Here is a 19,664-nt window from a genome sequence, read left to right as displayed (position 1 = left end):
CAATGGGAAGGGGACTGGAGATGGTTAAAGAAAATGGAGAAAAGTGGGAGGTGAGCCAGTTGTTGTTTGCTGATGACACTGCTTGTGGCGGGGCACAGGGGGATTAGGGGAATTAGTGACAGAATTTGGGCTGCTTCTGACCCTGGCCAGTGGGCGAGATGCAGGGATGACCCATAATACAGGAGGTGCCAGGATAAGAGGGAGGGAAGAGGGTGGAGGGGAGTGAAGTGTGATATGGACGGAATGGGTGGGAGTGGTTTTTATGCATTTTTTTGGCTACCTCCCTTATAAGGGAGAAAAAGCCTTTGGTTTATGTATGTATGTATTATTATTAGGAATGTTCAGTGGCTGATTGGGGCAGAGGTCAGGGGTGGAGGCAGTTCAAACCGTGCATGGCAGCAAGCAAGTGTGTAAGTTTGTAGCAAGGGCATACTACATTGAATTCCATGCTTCAAAAAACCATGGCTGTGATTTGCTTAACACACAGTAAATACATACATATACCAAGGCTCTCTTCCCCCTTACCAGGGGGGTAGCCAAAAAGGACAAGGCACAAAAACATTAAATAAACACAGCAAATAAATAAATAATTAAACACAGAAAATAAATAAGAAAAATTACTTACCCACCATGTGAAAGAGCTGCTTTACCCGAACTGCTTCCCAGTCTGGCGGGATCTCGACATGAAATATGTGGTCTCTCTTAGGTTGTACTAAAACAGAAAAAAGGAAAATCAAAAAATAGGTAGAATTCCTGATGCACACTATATATCAAACAAAAGAAATTGTATATTCGTAAAACCGAGATTAGGACAGCAGTTAGCAGTTGACTCAAATCCTGCGGGAGTTAGATTTGCTTGACCCAACCTAACCTAATCCAGTGAAATTATGCAATTATGCACCACAGGTACCTGTACCGTATATTACACTGGCTCCTGGTCATATGTACAGCTAGTTCAGCCTTAACTTACAATAGATGAGACAAACTCGCCAAAACCCCTTTCTCTTTTCACAGTAGCATGGCTAAACCCCTACCTTCTCCCATCCTTCCTCAACAGCCTGCACTTGAATGAAATTCTATAGAGCTAATTCAAGCTTTTTTCAAACACTTACCATATTTCCCCTATATCTTGACCCCTTTACTTACCATCATGGCCAACAAGGTTTAGGTAAGGCAAGTCATGACTCTTCATCATATTCAATCTGGAACATCAATGAAGAATTGAGAAAACAGGAATACAAAGGTATCCACAATCTCAAACATCTCTATAACAAAATTCAACATAATCATCAACATGGAAAAATATCTTGTGGTTAATCAACGGTTATATTATTTGAGAAGATAACAAAAGATGCATGATAGTTTTTCTTTCTTAGTCTAGTCTACCCATCAGCAGAACAGAAAAATCTAGCATGATGCAGAAGTCTATTAAGTATGCTACTCAACAGAAAGGATTGTATTAAATCAAAATATCTTATAGCCTCAAGTATAGGACCAATTTAGTTATATATATATATATATTAAGCCCTCTGTGAGGGGCACTATCCTAGCCTTCCGATAGGGGGGAGTTTGTGACGTTAAACCACATCATCATATATATATATATATGTGTGTGTGTGTGTGTGTGTATTTACCTAGTTGTATTATACGGGAAGAGAGCTATACTCATAGTGACCCGTCTTTGTATCTTTCAGCATCTAGTTTGGTCTTAAATTCTTGTATAGTTTGTGCACACACTGTTGCCTCATCCAATTTGTTCCAGGCATCTACCACTGTGTGGGAAACTATTCTTTTTCAGATCTCTTCTATAACTATAATTTTTGAGTTTCTTTTCATGTTCTCTTGTTTCTCTTTTATCCCACTTTAATAAATCTTCCCTGTCGAGAACTTCCATCCCTTTCATAGTGAGTGAGTGTGAGTGTGGGTGTGAGTGTGTGTGCGTGCATGTGTAGTGTGTGTGCGTGCATGTGTGTATGTGTGTAATGTCAAATTCTGGGACCTGTCTGATCCCCTTTCAGACCACTGTCATACTTTTTCTTTTCATGCCAGATTAATTGTCATGTTGTAGGGCAGACTCAAAACTGAAATAGTTAATACTACTTCTCTGAATTTCACAAGCTTGGCATTTTTATTTTTGTCTGTTCTGGCTCATGTCATGAAATCTTATTCAAATTTCAGAAAACCTCCTTGACAAAGAGAAGTAATCAGTGTTGGCCATTCGCAAAATGATTTTATCCTAATAATTCCGAGTTTGATAAACAAGTCGTCTATCTATTCTATCAACATACCAAAGGCCTTTCCCCCCCTTATATGGGAAGTAACCGAAGCAGGCACCCACTCCCGTTCACCACTCTTCTTACTATCAGGTCAATATGTACTTACAAAAACCCAATCTCCCGTCCCAGTTTCACATTCATGTTTGCCTTGAGTGGAAGATGGAAGGATTGCCATGTAATGAAGCGATATGGGTAAACCAGCTTTGGTTGTTAGGCACTACGCTGGAAATCCTGTCTTGCTGTAATGCCTACGACCCAGAGGACTGGGATGACCCTTTATCTATCTAACGAGATTGCAACAAATAAATTTGAACGAGGGTTAGATGGACAAGGGGCGAGTTTAAGCCTTGACCTGGTACTTTTCGCATATGTATTTACCTAATTGTAGAATCTAAGAAAGAAGCATATCTAGTCCTCCCAATTTTGCTTTTCTTGTTTATTTGCAACAAAATACCATCAAAATAATTTTTGGGTTGAACTGGTGGTCACAGCTGGTTTCCTGGGGGCTGCTGGTCACTTGTGAGGGAACCAAGGCAACGGACTTAATGAATGTTTTATGATGTAATTGATTGATTTAAGATGACAAGTTGTCTTACAACTTATTTATGATGTAATTATTCAAATCTGTTCTTTTTCTTATTCTGATAAGTTCTTCTGCTCTGCTTTAACTGATGCCTTCAATCTAAGATCACGACATTAAAATAAACAAAATATCTTAGCAGTGGTCAATGTGAAGAAACAGAAAAGCATTCACCAGGAGGCACTTATCTGTGGCCAAAGCCATCACCTTTGCCCTATGCACTCTGCTGGGGCAAGTAACTATCACTGCTTGGAATCAGTGAAGTGTGGGATTCAACTCATGACTAAGATGATACAAGACCAGCATGATTCCAATTATACCACCACCGCACGGACAAAGTAAAACCTTCAAATTTATCATCATGTTGAAATATTTCCATTGAGTTTCTAGCGGCAAGAAATTCTAAATTACCCCATTACTAAACACGATCATTACAAATATTGGCCAACACTGTTAACTACCTCTTGAATAACCTGCAAGTTCTAATCCAATAAAACAGCCATCTTGGAGGTTATCAAGAACAAATAATAAGGGGAAAACAGAGGTAAACGTACTTGCTGGTATAGGGAGCAAGCTTTTTTGACTTCACTACTGACTTTTTTGACCAATTGGGCCCATCTGAAGAACAAAATTAATTATGGTTACAAGAAAATATAGAGCAAGTCTTGTTATTGAAAAGTTTAACAAAAATAAAGGAAAAAGCAAAGTGAAAATTTGGTTATTAATGAAGACATATATAAGCTCAAATAAAACATTATTTCACCCCAAACTATATTCCCATTGTTTGAATATTATTATGTCTATTTTAAAGCTATTAAAATCATAATTTCTATTAGAATACAAAGAAGGTATACATGCATATGAATATACACAATGTCTGTATTCACACAAGAAAGAAATTACACAAACCTAATGTCTACATACCAAGGTCTTTTTCCCCCTTTTACGGGAGGTAGCCAAGTCAAATCTAACATCATACATACATACATATACTAAGGCTTTTTCCCCCTTACAAGGGAGGTAGCCAAAAAGAAAAAAGGCATAAAATCATTCCCACCCATTCCATCCCTAAATACACTCCACTCCCCTCCACCCTCCCTCTTATCTTGGCACCTCTTGGATGACAGGTCATCCCTGCACCCTATCCACTGCCCTGGGTCAGAGGCAGTGTAATGACCCATAATAATTGTTGCCTAAAGTTTCACAAACTGGAAACCTATAGCTCCAAAGTAGCTGACATTGTTCCTCAAGGCCTTCAATAGATCTTTCCGGGAAGAAACTTTGGAATGTTTTATCTGTGGTATTAGTATGGAAATGCTTCAAAGTCGATGGATGAGAGTAGAAGGAGAAGTGCAGCTGTAACTGTTTATCAGCTCTCCATATGTGAGAAGGTGGATGAAATTAAGCTCAAGTCACCTTAGGCCCAATCCAGAGACCAAGTGCCAGCCCCTCAGGGCTGCACCTCTAGATGGTGGTGAGGAGTTTGCTGAGATGAGAGATGCATTAATGCAATGTATATATATATATATATATATATAAAAAAGAGAAAAAAAAAAAAAAAAAAAAAAAAAATACCCTAGGTATCTATATACCAAATTCATAAAAGCCCAAAAGATATCCTTAACTTTAGCCAAAAAACTTCTTGTATGTTTACCTGACAATGAAAATTTTATCTATGCATCCACTTTCTTTTTTAAAAAGCCACAATGTTCCTATCCAATTACACCCCCTGTTCCCCTCCTAATTAACACTTTCCCATATGCCTTTCCAACTACACTTCAAAGATCGATTCCTCTGTAGCTACTACATTCATTTGTCCATTAACAGCAGTCAAGTGTTTTTACAAGAGTAGTAGGGCCTGCGTTACAATTAGACATGGAGTGAGCAAGTGATTTGAGGTAAAGGCGGGACTTCACCAGGGACATGTCATGTTGCCATGGCTGTTCAATGTATGCATGGATCAATAGGTGCATGAGGTAAATGCAAGGGTAATAGACCAGGTATTTGGAGATAATCAAAGAAAATTGTTAAAGATAATATAAATTCAAATTAAGCTGAAACAGTGAAACATCTTTAACACAGCAAGGAAATAAATGAAAAAACTCAAAAGACAGAAACTTTTTCATACATACATACACCACAGGCTTTTTCCCCCTTACACGGGGGGGTTGCCAAAGAGAAAAAGGCATAGAAATTACTCCCACCCATTTCAAATATATTCCTTTTTCATACATGATAATATACTTAACATACCTAAACATGAATATGATAATATGTCTTTCTGCTAGACCTCACTCAAGCCTAATTGTGAACAGTATTTACCAGTCAAAGCCTCCCACTAGAGACCTAAAGAACTTATCATTTCATATTCCTTTTGCACAATCATCGATGCCAGCCTTCTTCCATCTAAACACTCTTCAAGGTGTCAGGAGTCATCTTCTGAGGATTGGATGCATGTGTAACCACCACACTACACAACGTACGCCTAAAATACGCCTTCTATTTATATGTGACAATACACCATGAACAATGCATTAATATTGCACCCATTGTTGGAAAAAGGGTTGTGGTAACCGATGTTGCTCCCAGGGATTGGTGCCACCTGTGTTAGAGTCAATGGCAAGGGATTCTTATGGCTGTTTGGTCCCCAGCTCTTGGGGTTGGGGGTGTCACACAATGAAGCAACACTCCCACACCAGATGCTGCATGCCAGACCCCCCCGATATCCATCTCTCTGACCTTTCTCCCCACCAAAAAAGGAGAGTCCACCTGACCGGACTGGTCCAGTCACCACCCAGCCCTCCTAAACTACCAGCAGAGGTTGGATGACCATTTCGTATATAACTATCCAGGATGCAACACTTCACCCCATACTATACAACATATTATGGAAGACTGCATTGTACACAATCATACATGCGAACAACTCAATATAGACAAATGATTTGGATGATGGAGAACATAAACGCAGGGGTTTAGGGTTCCGAGCCTTCCCCTGTGTTTATGTTCTCCATCATCCAACTCAATATATACTTTAAGGGATTCATGGGAAAACCCCATTCCAGCCTTCGCATTCTTCAGGGAGGTGGGACTGCTCAGCCAGTTGGAGAACAAGAACAATACTGCAACCACTCAGCAGAACACTATGTCATGATCAGGTGAACACCACATGACAGAGGATTGGCCACTGGATCCCTGACCTTGAAAACACATCCTAAAGCAAGTACACCTTTAATAAAGGTTACAATATTCAAATGACCATAATCCACTTCAAGATACACTTAATAATATTGACTAGATTCCTTGTACATACTAAGTCTAGGAATATTGAGTGAATAGAAGATCTAAAGACTAATAGTAAACCCTGTGTATAAATTGTATATAAAACCCCAACCTTTGAGGAGAGGATTTTATGCCTTTGTTTTTTGGCTACCTCCCTTGTAAGGGGGAAAAAGGCTTTGGTATATGTCTATAAAACCCTAACTCCTGAGACATCAAGCAGAACTACAAGACCCTGTAGAGGATGCCTTCACTGTATGAACACCCCACACCTCAATCCTCATGTAAATACAATCACAAAGAGCTTTGCCAGGGTTTGAATTAACCCTTATGATTACAACCTATCTGGTTACATCCCCCAAATCTCATACATCCTCAACACAACCTACAACACCTCTGTCAATCCTATCATATACCCTTTCAAATCCATGAAAGCAAATATCTTTACCATTTACCCCCACAAATTTTGACTTCAAATTAGTTTCAGTCTGAATAAAGGAAAAGAGAATGTTAAGAATTTGACTTAATCCTTTAAGACTCTTAAATAACAACAATCACACACCCTTTCATGTATATCAACAGCTAAAAAATTGTATTTGCACAAGTATATAAATTACAGATCTACACACTCTGTGTATATGCAAATTACATGAATACACATGCCCAGTGTCACACAACCTACAAAAATTAGTAAAATGATAAAAGCAAGAGAATAGTACATTAATACCTAAAACCTTGACCATCGTCAAAAAGCAAACTCCTGTCATGAAGGCATCAAATCCTGCATTGTGGCACTGGTTGTCATTACTACAATCAAAACTTCTATGGCCCTCCTCCACAACCAATGTTGGTGGACTGTACCGGCGCTGGCACTCCTTGTAAAGATTCTCAAGGGATGTGTTCAAGATCTGTAAGCTGAGTATAGGTTCTATTAGTAAAGGTAGTATAGTAAGCAGTCAGCTGATGAACTGGTTCATGGACAAGTTAATTCTAAATAAGGGAAGGTGGTGTTTTTTCTGTAAGCTTAACAAAATCATCTAAAGATAAGAGGGAAAAAAAATTATATTTGTCAATGGGTTTAACTCCATGTTCCTGCCCTATACAGTGTTATTAACAGTCACCCCTTTATATGATCTCCTCTTTGCATCCATTCCCAAATGCCTATTCCTTATGACACTTTTTAACCCCCTGAAAGCATTTATTTGCTTCTCTCAATCTACAGTTTACCTCCACTCCTCCCTTTCCTGCCACATTCAACTCCAAATACCTAAAGCTGTCCGCTTCCTCTAGCCTCTCTTCTTTAAAACTTAACTTCCAATTTGCTACCATCCTCTCCCTCTACAGATCTCATCATCTTATTTTTACCCACGTTTACCTTCAACTTTTTCCTCATGCATATCTTCCTAAATTCTATCACTTACAGTGCCTTAATTCTCCCTCTGACTCTGCCACAAGTGCAGTGTTGTCAGCAAACAAGTAGCTCACCTCCCATTTTTCTCCATTTTCTTTAACCACCTCCAGTCCCCTGCCCATTACCCTCGCATTTACCTCTTGCACTATCCCATCCACGTACACACTGAATAGCCATGGTGACCTGACAAATCCCTGACATAGCCCCACCTTTATCTCAAACCTACTCACTCTCATACATACATACATACATATACCAAAGGCTTTTCCCCCCTTACACGGGGGGTAGCCAAAAAGAAAAAGGCATAGAAATCACTCCCACCCATTTCATTTCCCATATATTCCACTCCCCTCCACCCTTCTCCCTCCCTCCTATCTTGGCACCTCTTTTTCCTCACTCTCACCATTTGCAATTTTGACACATGTTCTACTACTCTTGTAACAATTCTTGACTGCCCTTAACCTCTTCAGTACGAGTCAAATATTTACATGCACATGAGGCTGCATGATGTATGATGATGCATCACAATACATGCATTATAACATACAAAGTTACAAGTGTTATACTCATTCTCTTTCACCCAGAATGTTTATGGCCACAGAAAACATGATCAAACCTATTCACAGAAAATGGGGGTCACCTGGCTATAACTACAAAATAAATATAAACAGTACACCAATGACAGCATTCTCACATACCCACTCTCTCCTCATGATGCCTACGTAAGCATCATTCTATTCTAAGCGTTAACAGCTTTCCCCCAACCCCATATATCTGTAATACCTCCCACAGTGCCTTCCTGTCTACCCTGTCATAACCCTTTTCCAAATCCATAAAGGCCCAAAAAAATATCCTTACCTTTTGCTAAGGCTTTCTGTTCTACCACAAAAATCTAATCCATGGGTGCAACCCCTACCTTTCCAAAACCCACACTGTTCCTCACCAATTACTCCCTCTGTTCTTCTCCTAATACTCTCAAATAAAACCCTCCCATGAACCTTCTGAACTACACTCAACAGACTCATCCCTCTGAAACTACTACTCTCACATTTGTCCCCCTTTCCCTTGTAAACTAGAACTATACAGGTACTCCTCTATTCCTCCGGCACTCTACCCTCCTTTAGATACACACTAAAAAACCTCACTAGCCAGTCCGCTATTACTGCATCTCCCTTTTTCAGACATTCCATATGACAACCATCAAACCCAGTTGTTTTACCTACTCTCACCATTTTCAAAACTACTTACAACTAACTTTTTTCTTTCTTCTTCTCCATTTTCCTCTCCCATCATTGTCATTTTCTTGGTGGCTCCCAGTGCTACCATCAATCCTTCCCCTCCTCCACATTCAACCACCTTCTCTTCCTTACTAATTTGAGTTTCCTCTAGTAAACACAGACTCTTGAACTCACCCAAAGGGAGGGTCCTTGGCAAGGAGCTTTGTATCATAAATGGGAGGCAACTGGAGACGGATGAGCTGTTTCAAGTCTTCAAGATTTGATGGCAGGGGTTGGATTGTTTTGGTGATAAGATGCATCAAGTCCAGGATCAGGTTGTGGCCCACTACTGGTACATTCCGTTCCAACATGTAGCGGACGACGTGAGTGAATCCAACCTGCGGTTTCAATTTTTAATAGTCACAGGAAGTCTTTCTGCATACAGGTCTGGGATGTATTATGGATGTATAGGATTGGGGTGATCCAGGGCAGTGGACAGGATGCAGGGATGACCCATCATCCAGGAGGTGCCAAGATAAGAGGGAGGGAGGAGGGTGGAGGGGAGTGGAATATATAGGAAATGGAATGGGTGGGAGTGGTTTCTATGCATTTTTCTTTTTGGCTACCCCCCGTGTAAGGGGGAAAAAGCCTTGGGTATATGTATGTATGTACTAGAGCTTATGTAAAAGTAGTGAATGGAGAAAGTGAATATTCTGATACAAATTTCACACTGTGCCTGGTTCAAAGATCAATGATCAACTGAACAAACTGCGGGTTATGACTGTCTATAAACAACACTTTAAAGGAGTAACAAGCTTACCTCTTTATCCAATGCTTTTATTTTCTCATCCTTGACAAATTTTTCCTTTTCTTCTTTGGAGCCGAACTTGCGTATCTCAACATTGCGTTCAAAGTCCTCTAAACTGGTTCTGATTAGAAGGTTTGGATACTTTGCACCGATGTTGTTGAAGATGAGCTTTCTATAAAACCCACTGAGCTTTGATGAATTAATGATGAGGACTTCCTCATCTGAGTCTTCCAAAAATGCTGCGACTGTGTTTTCAGTGTCTTTTAAAAACTTCTTGGCCCCTTCTTCCGCTACCTGCCACATTGAAAATGAGAAGCAAATAATATAAAATGTAACATTTATACATGAGATACATGTGTAAAACAAGGCTCCTTCCCTTTTTCACAGAAGCAAATGATGTGAATTTGATAGGAAGATCAAGAATGAGGGAGATGGTTGACAAGAAGAGGGCCTTGGATATGCGAGAAATACCTGCTGAGCTACCACCTGTATACAGCCAGTGGCAGGGATATACTGTGGCTGGTTGGCCCCTAACAAGGGTGATGCAAACAAGGCCATCATATTAAAACAGGGCAGGACTCAGAGTAATGGTTATAAACTGGACAAATTTAGATTTAAGAAGGAAATAGGCAAGAATTAGTTTACTAAGGGTGGTCAACGAATTGAATAAACTTAGTGACCATGTAGTAAGTGCTGAAACTATCAGTTGTTTTAAGAAACAATTAGACAACTTTATGGATGGGGATGACAGGTGGTGATGGATACGGAGCTGCCTGGTGTAGGCCTTATGGTCTCTTACAGTCTCCTTCATTCTTATGTTCTTATGTATGTTAACTCTTGGGATTGGGCAGTGATCCCATGACAAAAATGCTGCCACACCAGGACCTGTTTGACATGGGAAGTGCACAAACACTTGCCACAGCTTCCAGAAACACAGCACACCCAATACACTTGCGAGATACAAAAACGGGTCAACACGAGCATAGCTCCCCTTCCCTTATAATACAACTAGATAAATACACTACATAGCAGACCACCCACACATGCCAAGAAACATCAAAACAACAACCCAAATAACAACATTACACACAAATACTTTCTTCTCTTCCTCTACAACCACAAGGCACCAGTCTCCTGAAGGATATCCATAATCATAGCACTCATTGCTCCATCAACAAACTGAAAGACAATACATTGTTGCATGCCATGATGATATGGTTTAACGTCACACACTCCCCCCCCCCCCTATCGGGAGGCTAGGACAGTGCCCCTCACAGAGGGTTTTGTAGCATGGAATTTAACGAACCATGCCCTTGGTTCAACTTCGCTGGTGGCAGAATTTGAACTGCCCTCACCTCGACCTTCGCCTCAAGTGACGATGCCCTAACCTACTGCATGCCAGACACCCTGATATCCATCCCTCTGAATCCTCTCTACCACCAATAGGACAGAGTCCACCTGGCTAGACTGCATTGGGGCCAACATCTAACCCTTCTAAACTACCAGAAGAGGCTGGATGACCGCAATGCAGACAATTGCCCAGGGTGTAACATTTCATCCCATACTATACAACACATTATGGAAGGCTGCAATGTACACAATCATGCATGCCAGGAAAAAATGTACAGGAAAAAATGTACACCCTATAAAAAATTTGCGGGAAAACCCTGGTCCGGCCAAAGCATTCCTCGGAGACAGGACTGCTCAGTCAGACAGTCTAGGGCAGTGTTTCTCAACCAGGATTCTGCAGAACCCTAAGGTTCTGCAAAAGGTTATTGTAATAATGAATATAGACATCATCTTTTCTAACTTATTAAAATGAAAATAAAATGAGAAAGATATGGTATTATGCGTTTTTTTTCGTTTTTTTTTTTATGTAGGGGTTCCTTGAGACACGCAATTTATTCTAAAGGTTACGCAAGGGTAAAAGGTTAAGAAATGCTAGTCTAGGGAATGACAATAACAACAGTCATCCCTGTTCCACACCGATCAGGCCAAATCCAATGCAGTGAGACAAAGTGCCTCCATGGCAGGATCCATCAGCTGGAGCTGATTTACACACACTACTTGATTATATGGTGAGCCCCCTCCAAATTGAATTAGAAGACAAGAACATCCATTTGGACCAAGGCATTCCTTCAACTATTCACAATCTCTCTCCATTCATTCTTTCTCTTGCTCAATGGATATTCCTCATGCACCCAAATCCCCTTCACAATAACCATCTGCCTCATTTTTGTTCTTCCTACATCATACATTGCGACACTGCCTCTGACCCAGGGCAGTGGACAAGGTGCAGGGATGACCCATCATCCACGAGGTGCTAAGATGGGAGGGTGGAGGGGAGTGGAGTGGAGTGTATTTAGGGATGGAATGGGTGGGAATGATTTTATGCCTTTTTCTTTTTGGCTACCTCCCTTGTAAGGGGAAAAAAGCCTTGGTATATGTATATGTATGTATGTACACCATACATAATTAAAATAGATTCAGAACAAATGCAAACCTCTTACCTTAACTGGGGAGGGTGATGATGCCTCTACAGAGACAGAAAGTTCTGCTCTTCTCTTAGTCTCTTCAATCATAGACATGTAAGACAATCCATCTGATGGAAAAATTGGCTAAATCAGAAATGAGCAGGTTGCAAACACAATACATAAACATCTGAACACTTACATATGCATCACAGCATCATCCATATACAACCATTCTTCATTCATTCCTATCTTCTGTCCTCTCCCATCCTTGATATACAGATAGATAGAAGAAAAAAAAAAAAAACTTCTAATTTAACTGAATAATTGATACTCTTAGAGCTGACAATCATTAAAGTCATGAAAATTAAACAAGGACAAGTTAAGGATTTAATGTACAACATATATCTGACAAACCTTTGAAGAGTTTGTTGAAGTCAAAACCATTGTTGGCCAGGAAGTTGAGACTGCTTGAATCACAGGTGTAGATTTCACGTGACTGCCCCAGTACATAAAAACAATAACTGGCATGGTGGTACCTACAAAAAGGAAAGATTTTGTATCCACAGCTATACAAGCCAAAATGGTAATGAAACATGGCATCCATTATATCTTTGCCCAGTATATCTTTCAATCAAAAGGCTTCTTCTCCATTGTAAGAGAGGTACCCAGCCAAAGCATACACCCACTTTTCATTCATTCTTCACCCATTTGTTTTCCCTATTGCCTCAGCTCTTTGTGGATGAAGGGTTACCACTGCCCCCAACCCCCTGCCTGGATCAGATGCAATGCAGCAAGACAGAGCACCTCCACAGCAGAGCCTCACAAAGTTGGTTTACCCCTCTCTGTTTCATACACATAGCAACCCTCTCTCCTTATCCATGCACTTATTCATTTCTATTTCTAAACCTCCTGTACTACTTCTACAACACCACCTCTTCCTTTCTCACGTTCTGTGATTGGGGGATAAGCTCGATCTTACTACATTCCCGAGCATCTAATAAAAGATGATCAAATGGGGTAAAGTGAGGGGACTGGGGATTCCCCTATTTGTATTTTTCTCCCATTACGAGACAAGACATGCTTTGATTCAGCCACCTCCCTCACAAGGGGGAAAGGGCCACTGGGATCTATACATAATTCTATATTCAAAATTTTTTGCAAACTATAAATTTGAGAAAACAGGTTATTTTCTACTTAAATCAGTTATCACATAAATGTATCATGTTTGCCTTCCAAGCTTTATGTTTCTGAGAAAGAAGAAGATATACTTAAAATGATAAGGATTTCAATGCTGGAATTCCCTGAAACATGAAAATTATTCCAAGTATTCCACAACAGGAAAAAGGCTAAGAAATACTGGACTTGTTACACAACTTTCTTGTATGTTTAAGAGATAAATCTTCAGTAATGGAGGAATACCAATCCACATTTCAACAAACTACCTGGTACTTACTGTTTTTCCTCAATATTGTATCTGAAAGTAGTTAGACCAAACTGGATCATCCCGAAGTCATTTGCAGCTTCACAACATTTAGAATATCTACGGAGAAACAAAGAAAATTGAAAATGTCAAATAGGAAACAAAACTCGAATAAAAAACAGACATATATAAAATATCCACTAGTCATTATTTCTATTCATTAATATCAAAATTTGTCTTCAACACACTTTGTATTGCATTCCTTTGTTTTAGAATTTTTTATTAACTACCATTCTATCAACCTAACCTTTCTTGTGGAGTATCAAGTTCACATAGTTTAGAAGTTGTGTCTCTTCTAAGACCAGTGAACTCTGCATCAATGGATATAAAATCTGCCCCATCTATCGCATCTTTTATTTTTGGTAGATTTTCTTTAAAATCTGAAAGAAAAAATTATGGGAGTACTGAATCTCCATTCATAAAGATTTATGAAAGAGAAAGAAAAGAGATTAGAGATGAGAGAGAGGGGGGTTTATGCCCTGGGCTCAAACATCCGCACAGCTGGCAGTTGGCGAGTGTGGGACAACAAAACCGGGATGAGGTCATGCAGGGTCGTCAGGTCACAATATAAGATGTTGACAGACTTTCATTCTTCTTCTATTTTCAGTCCACTAAGGAAGACCCAAGAGGTTGAAATATCTGGTTCTGAATAAAGCTCCATACTCTAGCCTTAACCTCTTCACTCCGGGGCATATCGCACATCTGGCAGCATTAGCTGCCCGACATGCGATGTTGCGTCATAATAATCGCATTATAAAAAATAAAGTCAGTGCTCAATCGTTCGTTCTCTTTCACCCGTGAATTTTGATAACCATAGAAAATATGATGAAGCCAGTTTAGAGAGAATGGAGGTTACATAGGTACGACTACAATAAATATAATCAAGACGCCGACGTCGGCATCATCGCGTACCCACTTGCTCCTCATGACGCCTACGTAGGCGTCACCGTATGGAAGTGGTTAACATTTCATTTTGCTACCTCACCTCCATATTCGTCTGTCTTTACATATATATATATATATATATATATATATATATATATATATATATATTTGACACGACCATTCCCCAGCGACAACTCGTATGGCACAGTATGTAACCTTAATATCATCAAGTCTGTATTCAGGAAAACCATCCAACAAATGTGTGAAGTTACAACAGATGTATTTACAGAAATTTTAGTTATAAAAAAAAAAAAAAAAAATCCTGTTAATATCTATTATCCTTCCCTTCTGTGCACCCCTTTTGGTATTTTTTTTAGAAGTACACACCTATGTAATATAGCAATATAAAATCAAATATTCATTTTGTAAATTATGATACATCAATGTAATATTTTTTCTTGGCAAAAATTAATAACAAAAAACACTGCTAAAACCAATACTACTACTGAACTGAGGTGCAAGAGGTTCAAGACACCATATTGTCGTTTGTCCAGTTCCATCAATGCCAGATTGACGATGGCGTTGACATTCTGTACCGGGTGTTCTCCCACTCCATGTGATGTCACCAAACTACATATTTCTAAAACAGTGCTACAGAGCTAAGCTTCAAGCTATGAAATTCCTCTATATCCAATCAGATGTCAAAACCTCCCATCAACATCCCTTACGATGACAATCATGATGACCTCTGCAATTACAGGTACCACATTACTAAATGCAGATGAGGATTAGGTTAGACAAATTTATTATACAGACGCTCCTCAACTTACGTTTTAGTTACGTTCCGAACGGCCGAACGTAAGTTGAAAATGAACGTAAGTAGTTACTGTACTATACATCCGTAAATTCTATTACCGTATCTTATAAAACACCCCTAAATCATTAATTATACACATAACATTGTAAAATAATAACATTAATTTCAAATAAATTAAATTCAAGCAACATAAATTGAGATGGTGGAGGAGGAGGGGGAGGAGGATGAGGATGAGGCAAGGCATGTTCAGTTTGTCGTTTGTGCAATGTAAACAATGGACGCAGCGTCATGCGCAAGTATCGTTTGAACTACGGAGAGCGCGCTAAACTAAAAAATTCACTCAAAAAAAAAAAAATTAATTTTTTTTTTACAGTCAGTTCAAACGTAAAATCGAAAAAACGTAAAACGAATGAACGTAAGTAGTGTCTGTAATTTGATATCTTCAACTTCCACATCCATCAAAACAATGGTGGCGTCTCAATCAGTTGTCATGGCTTTATTTGTTAAAATATAGCTTTAACAAATTTTTCGGTTAATGATTTTTGCCATGAAAAATGCATATTACATTGATGGATCATAATTTACAAAATTAATATATAATTTTCTATTGCAACATCGTTTAGGTGTACACTTTAAAAAATTTACCCTCTTTTCTGCTACCCTTAAATGTTCACTCTCCTTCATCGCCTACAAAATTACATAAAAGGCAATACAATATGGAAAAATTCCAGAAACACTCAAGCATGGCTAAAGTAAATAACATGAACCTTACACTGTTCAACAGTTCCTAACCTAACCTATCCATTCTGCATAAAAAGCTTTCAAATGCACCAATGAAAAAAGTTAAATATATTTGTATGTTACTAGAACAGAACCTGAAATACAAATGTGTAGAAGCTACAAATTCTTTTCTTTTGACACAAAACTGAAAAATTATCATACTTAGTAACTTAGGCTACTATTATAACTATAAGAAAATTCAAATTCTTATACTAAGTTACATCATCCTCACATAACATAGTGTACAACCACACCAATGACACTTGCACTCATTACAAACGGCATTTTGTTTCATAAATTGAAAAGAGAAAAATATATATATACATAATTCTTGATTAAGTGGCCTATCGTAATCGTGTCCACCTGAACAGGGATGTTTTTATCAAACAAATGCGTACAATGGTTTGTCCTCGATTTATTTTTGTCAGGCTCGTTTAATTTAAATAATTTATCATCCACATATCCCCAAAATTTGTTGGCTTTCCATAAATACTTAATAGGTGTTTAAAAAAATTGAAGACAAAACAAAATTCTACAAAATACAAAGGTAACAAAATGCAAAGTAAAATTATAGCATCTTACTTTGAAACCATGTCTGAATACAAAATTGATGGAATTATAAATTAAAAGTATATCCAGAAACCACCCCATAGAACAATGGGAACTTACTTTTTCTTGTGACTTCCATGATTTATAGATAAGCCAGGAAACTCCAATTGATATTCTTCGTCACCTTCACGTCAACTCTCCCTTCCCCTGTCCTAGACAACACAAACAAGGGCTAACGTTTTCTTCCTCTGTTGGCCCCATGCTCCCGGACCATCAGACGCAGAATAATTTTGTTCTCGTCTTATAGAATTGATGGGTAATAGTTGTTGCATTTTTCTTTTAATTGTGATCTATTAAAGATGACTTAATTAGATTTAAAATTCTGCATAAATCATATGTGTATTCTGCATGTTATTGAAAGATACATACTTTTATTTTCCATCACTGTCGCTCCATTGCATTTTGTATTATTTGTACATTTGTTCCCAAAGCCTTAAAATATTGCGTTGTTCTGTTTTGATATTCATTATCAAAATAGTCTAGATGAAAAATTCTATCGCTGTCTTATACACTTCGAGCGCGTACACTCTCACTAGGAAATCCTCTCGTGCATTACCTATTCTCAATAGAAAACTCATGTGTAGGTGAACTGATAGCAAAGTTTTATGCAGTTGGTTCTGGAGCTCCCAACACTTCATACATAGACCGTGGGTCAAAATCTATGCTGACTTTCCGTAGCAACCCTTGCAAGGCAACTTTAAATTCCTGTGGGCACTTAGCCTACTTTGGACCATTGTGATGTTAAAACATCAATGTCCTCATATTTTCACTTGCGCGTTAATTAAACTCCATTCTAATAAAAAATTATACTCGATTTCTACCGTGTAGCTCGTTACAATTGATAGTACTGCAGACTCCTGCCAATTTTCATACCATATACCAATTAATATGTAGTTATACTTTACTCAGTGATTTGATAAGCTTTTTTGCTCTATGTTCGATAGTGTGAATTATATAATCTATAGGCATACTATTCTATGTAGCCTATTTATATCTATTTTTCTTACATTTTTTAGTACACTCAAATAATCTACCTACCCACTTCACAGATTATTGATAAATTCACTTTACATAAAATAGTCTCTGGTAAGAATGACAGAAATTGAATATTTTCTCATACTAAATTAAATCACGAATAAGTTCGAAGGAAGGAGTCAGTAACTACTATCTCTCCCTCGCTCCTCAAGCTTGAAGACGCAAAATATTTATACATTTTTTTCAAGCCTTTCTTTGTGAAATCTGAATGCACAATCATGTCCATGGGTTGTTTGTAAAGGAGACCACATTTTTTATTCTAAACTTTTATCACAATTACTGTAAACATCGATTATAAGTAAAGATGGTTATAAACCAATATTTTTTCCCTCGAATTCATCTCCACATAATTACTTAGTTTCTTACCCTATCGAGTTTTGAAATTGTTATTATATTTGTAGAATGACTGCTCTTTCTAATGATTTAAACCAAATTTTCCTATCTTATAAGTAAAGTGGAGAGGTGTAATATTTTCTGAAGGAGGTGAAGAATTTGCGTGTCGCTGGTGCAGTGGCGCAGCAATTTGCGGACCATTTATTTACTGCCCAACTCCCCTTACCTGTCAGGCAGGAACATCACCTCCTACGACAGGGTAGAGAGGATGTGGTCCACACTGCCTTGGCCATGGCTCCCCCGACGGACTTTCCCCCTTATGCCACGTCCACACGGTCGAGCACTGTTCGCCGGGCACGAGGGCTTTGCTCGAGAACGGGCAATTTCAGCGGGCAAACCATCAAACTGTCTGTTCCCGGCGCAATTTACGGGCAGTGGATGGAGGGCTGACATCGCTGCCAAACGCACGAGGTGAAGTGCGAGCAAAGTTAGCAAACCCGCTCAGTACAGACCAATGTTACCTTACCACCATGTCCGCACCTAGTACTAGTTTGTAATGGCCTCGACAAGACGTGCTATTGGTGTTTTGCTTTTCCTCATATTTGTCTCTTGCCTTTGTATGTATGGCCCCACTTTCGAAAGGAGAACAGAAAAGCTGCTTATGTTCATTCTCATGTAATTGCAAAACAATTGTTCATTTTCATCCTGCAATTCACGTAGAATTGTCACTGAGCTTCCCATTAAATCACGTCTTTGTAACCACTCCCGGTACCAGTCATGTCTCCGTGATTTCTCGCTTTTCTTTTTAATGCAGGCAGCAATTATAATGTTGTAAAGTGCTACCTTCTTTCCAAGTACGGCGGGGACCATGGTCATCGTACCGCACTGAACCACTCCCTCCCAACCTCTGCTTGCGACCAACTAACCTCCAACCACCATCGTCAGCCGTGTGGACACTTCGCGGGCAGAGTCTGCGGACTTTGCCCGGTAAGGGCAAAGTCTGCCAGGCACAGCTCGACCGTGTGGACGCGGCATTACACTCGAGGAGTTTCGACGGGTTCACAAGACGAGCAAAGGTAATGTTCCTGGTAGTGACAGGATATCTTAATCCTTCCTTAGGCAACTGGGGCCAGCTTGGGAGCTGGCATCACTGGCACTCATCAGTGCCTCCTGGAAGGCGGGTAGACTCCCTGCGAAGTAGAAAAAAAGGTGGATGTCGTGCTGATTCCCAAGCCCAGGGACCCACACATCTACGGGCCCATATCCCTCACGTCCTGCATTGACAAGACCATTGAGCAGATGGTCCTCAGTCGCCTCCTGTGGTGGATGAAACCCTTCCATCACAATACGTATAATTTCATAAAAAGGAGTAGTAGCAACTGTTTATGTGGCAACCCTTCTTGGATTGATCGGTAGTGAGCCTACAATTGTGGTGTTTCTGGATCTGGAAAAAACGTTCAGCTAGCAAGGGCTTATACCATTCTTGCATCCTCGCCTACTAAGGGGACCCAAGGCAGTCTCCTGACCTAGGTTGCAGGCTATCTCACGTGCAGGGTAGCGAGACTGCGTTTCCAGGGACACCCATCCTCATACCACAGTAGAAAATGGGACTCCGCAGGGGGGGTATTCTTAGTCCTACCCTCTTCAACGTGCTCATGAAAAACCTAGGAGGATGCTCGT

General features: G+C 39.5%; 1 protein-coding gene across 3 annotated transcripts in view; it reads right to left on the bottom strand.

The window, feature by feature from the left end:
• The window catches only part of LOC143025022 (poly(A)-specific ribonuclease PARN-like), a 32,768-nt gene extending 15,922 nt beyond the window's left edge, over positions 1-16,846 (bottom strand). For all 3 annotated transcript variants that reach the window (XR_012966330.1, XR_012966331.1, XM_076184628.1), the window contains exons 1-11: positions 16,677-16,846; positions 13,773-13,905; positions 13,499-13,585; positions 12,460-12,581; positions 12,082-12,173; positions 9,584-9,865; positions 8,959-9,161; positions 6,863-7,050; positions 3,411-3,474; positions 1,147-1,202; positions 626-712 (exon numbers count right to left, since the gene is read on the bottom strand). Coding sequence is in view for 1 of the 3 variants with exons in the window: in XM_076184628.1 (XP_076040743.1) it covers positions 626-712; positions 1,147-1,202; positions 3,411-3,474; positions 6,863-7,050; positions 8,959-9,161; positions 9,584-9,865; positions 12,082-12,173; positions 12,460-12,581; positions 13,499-13,585; positions 13,773-13,905; positions 16,677-16,695 (1,333 nt within the window). In the remaining 2 variants the exon portion in view is untranslated. The remainder of the gene's footprint in view (positions 1-625; positions 713-1,146; positions 1,203-3,410; positions 3,475-6,862; positions 7,051-8,958; positions 9,162-9,583; positions 9,866-12,081; positions 12,174-12,459; positions 12,582-13,498; positions 13,586-13,772; positions 13,906-16,676) is intronic.
• Positions 16,847-19,664: the final 2,818 nt, after the last annotated feature.

The sequence above is a fragment of the Oratosquilla oratoria genome, chromosome 4 (assembly GCF_046742065.1).
Source record: "Oratosquilla oratoria isolate Oo_2021 chromosome 4, ASM4674206v1, whole genome shotgun sequence".
Taxonomy (NCBI): domain Eukaryota; kingdom Metazoa; phylum Arthropoda; class Malacostraca; order Stomatopoda; family Squillidae; genus Oratosquilla; species Oratosquilla oratoria.
This window is presented reverse-complemented; position numbering and strand designations above follow the sequence as displayed.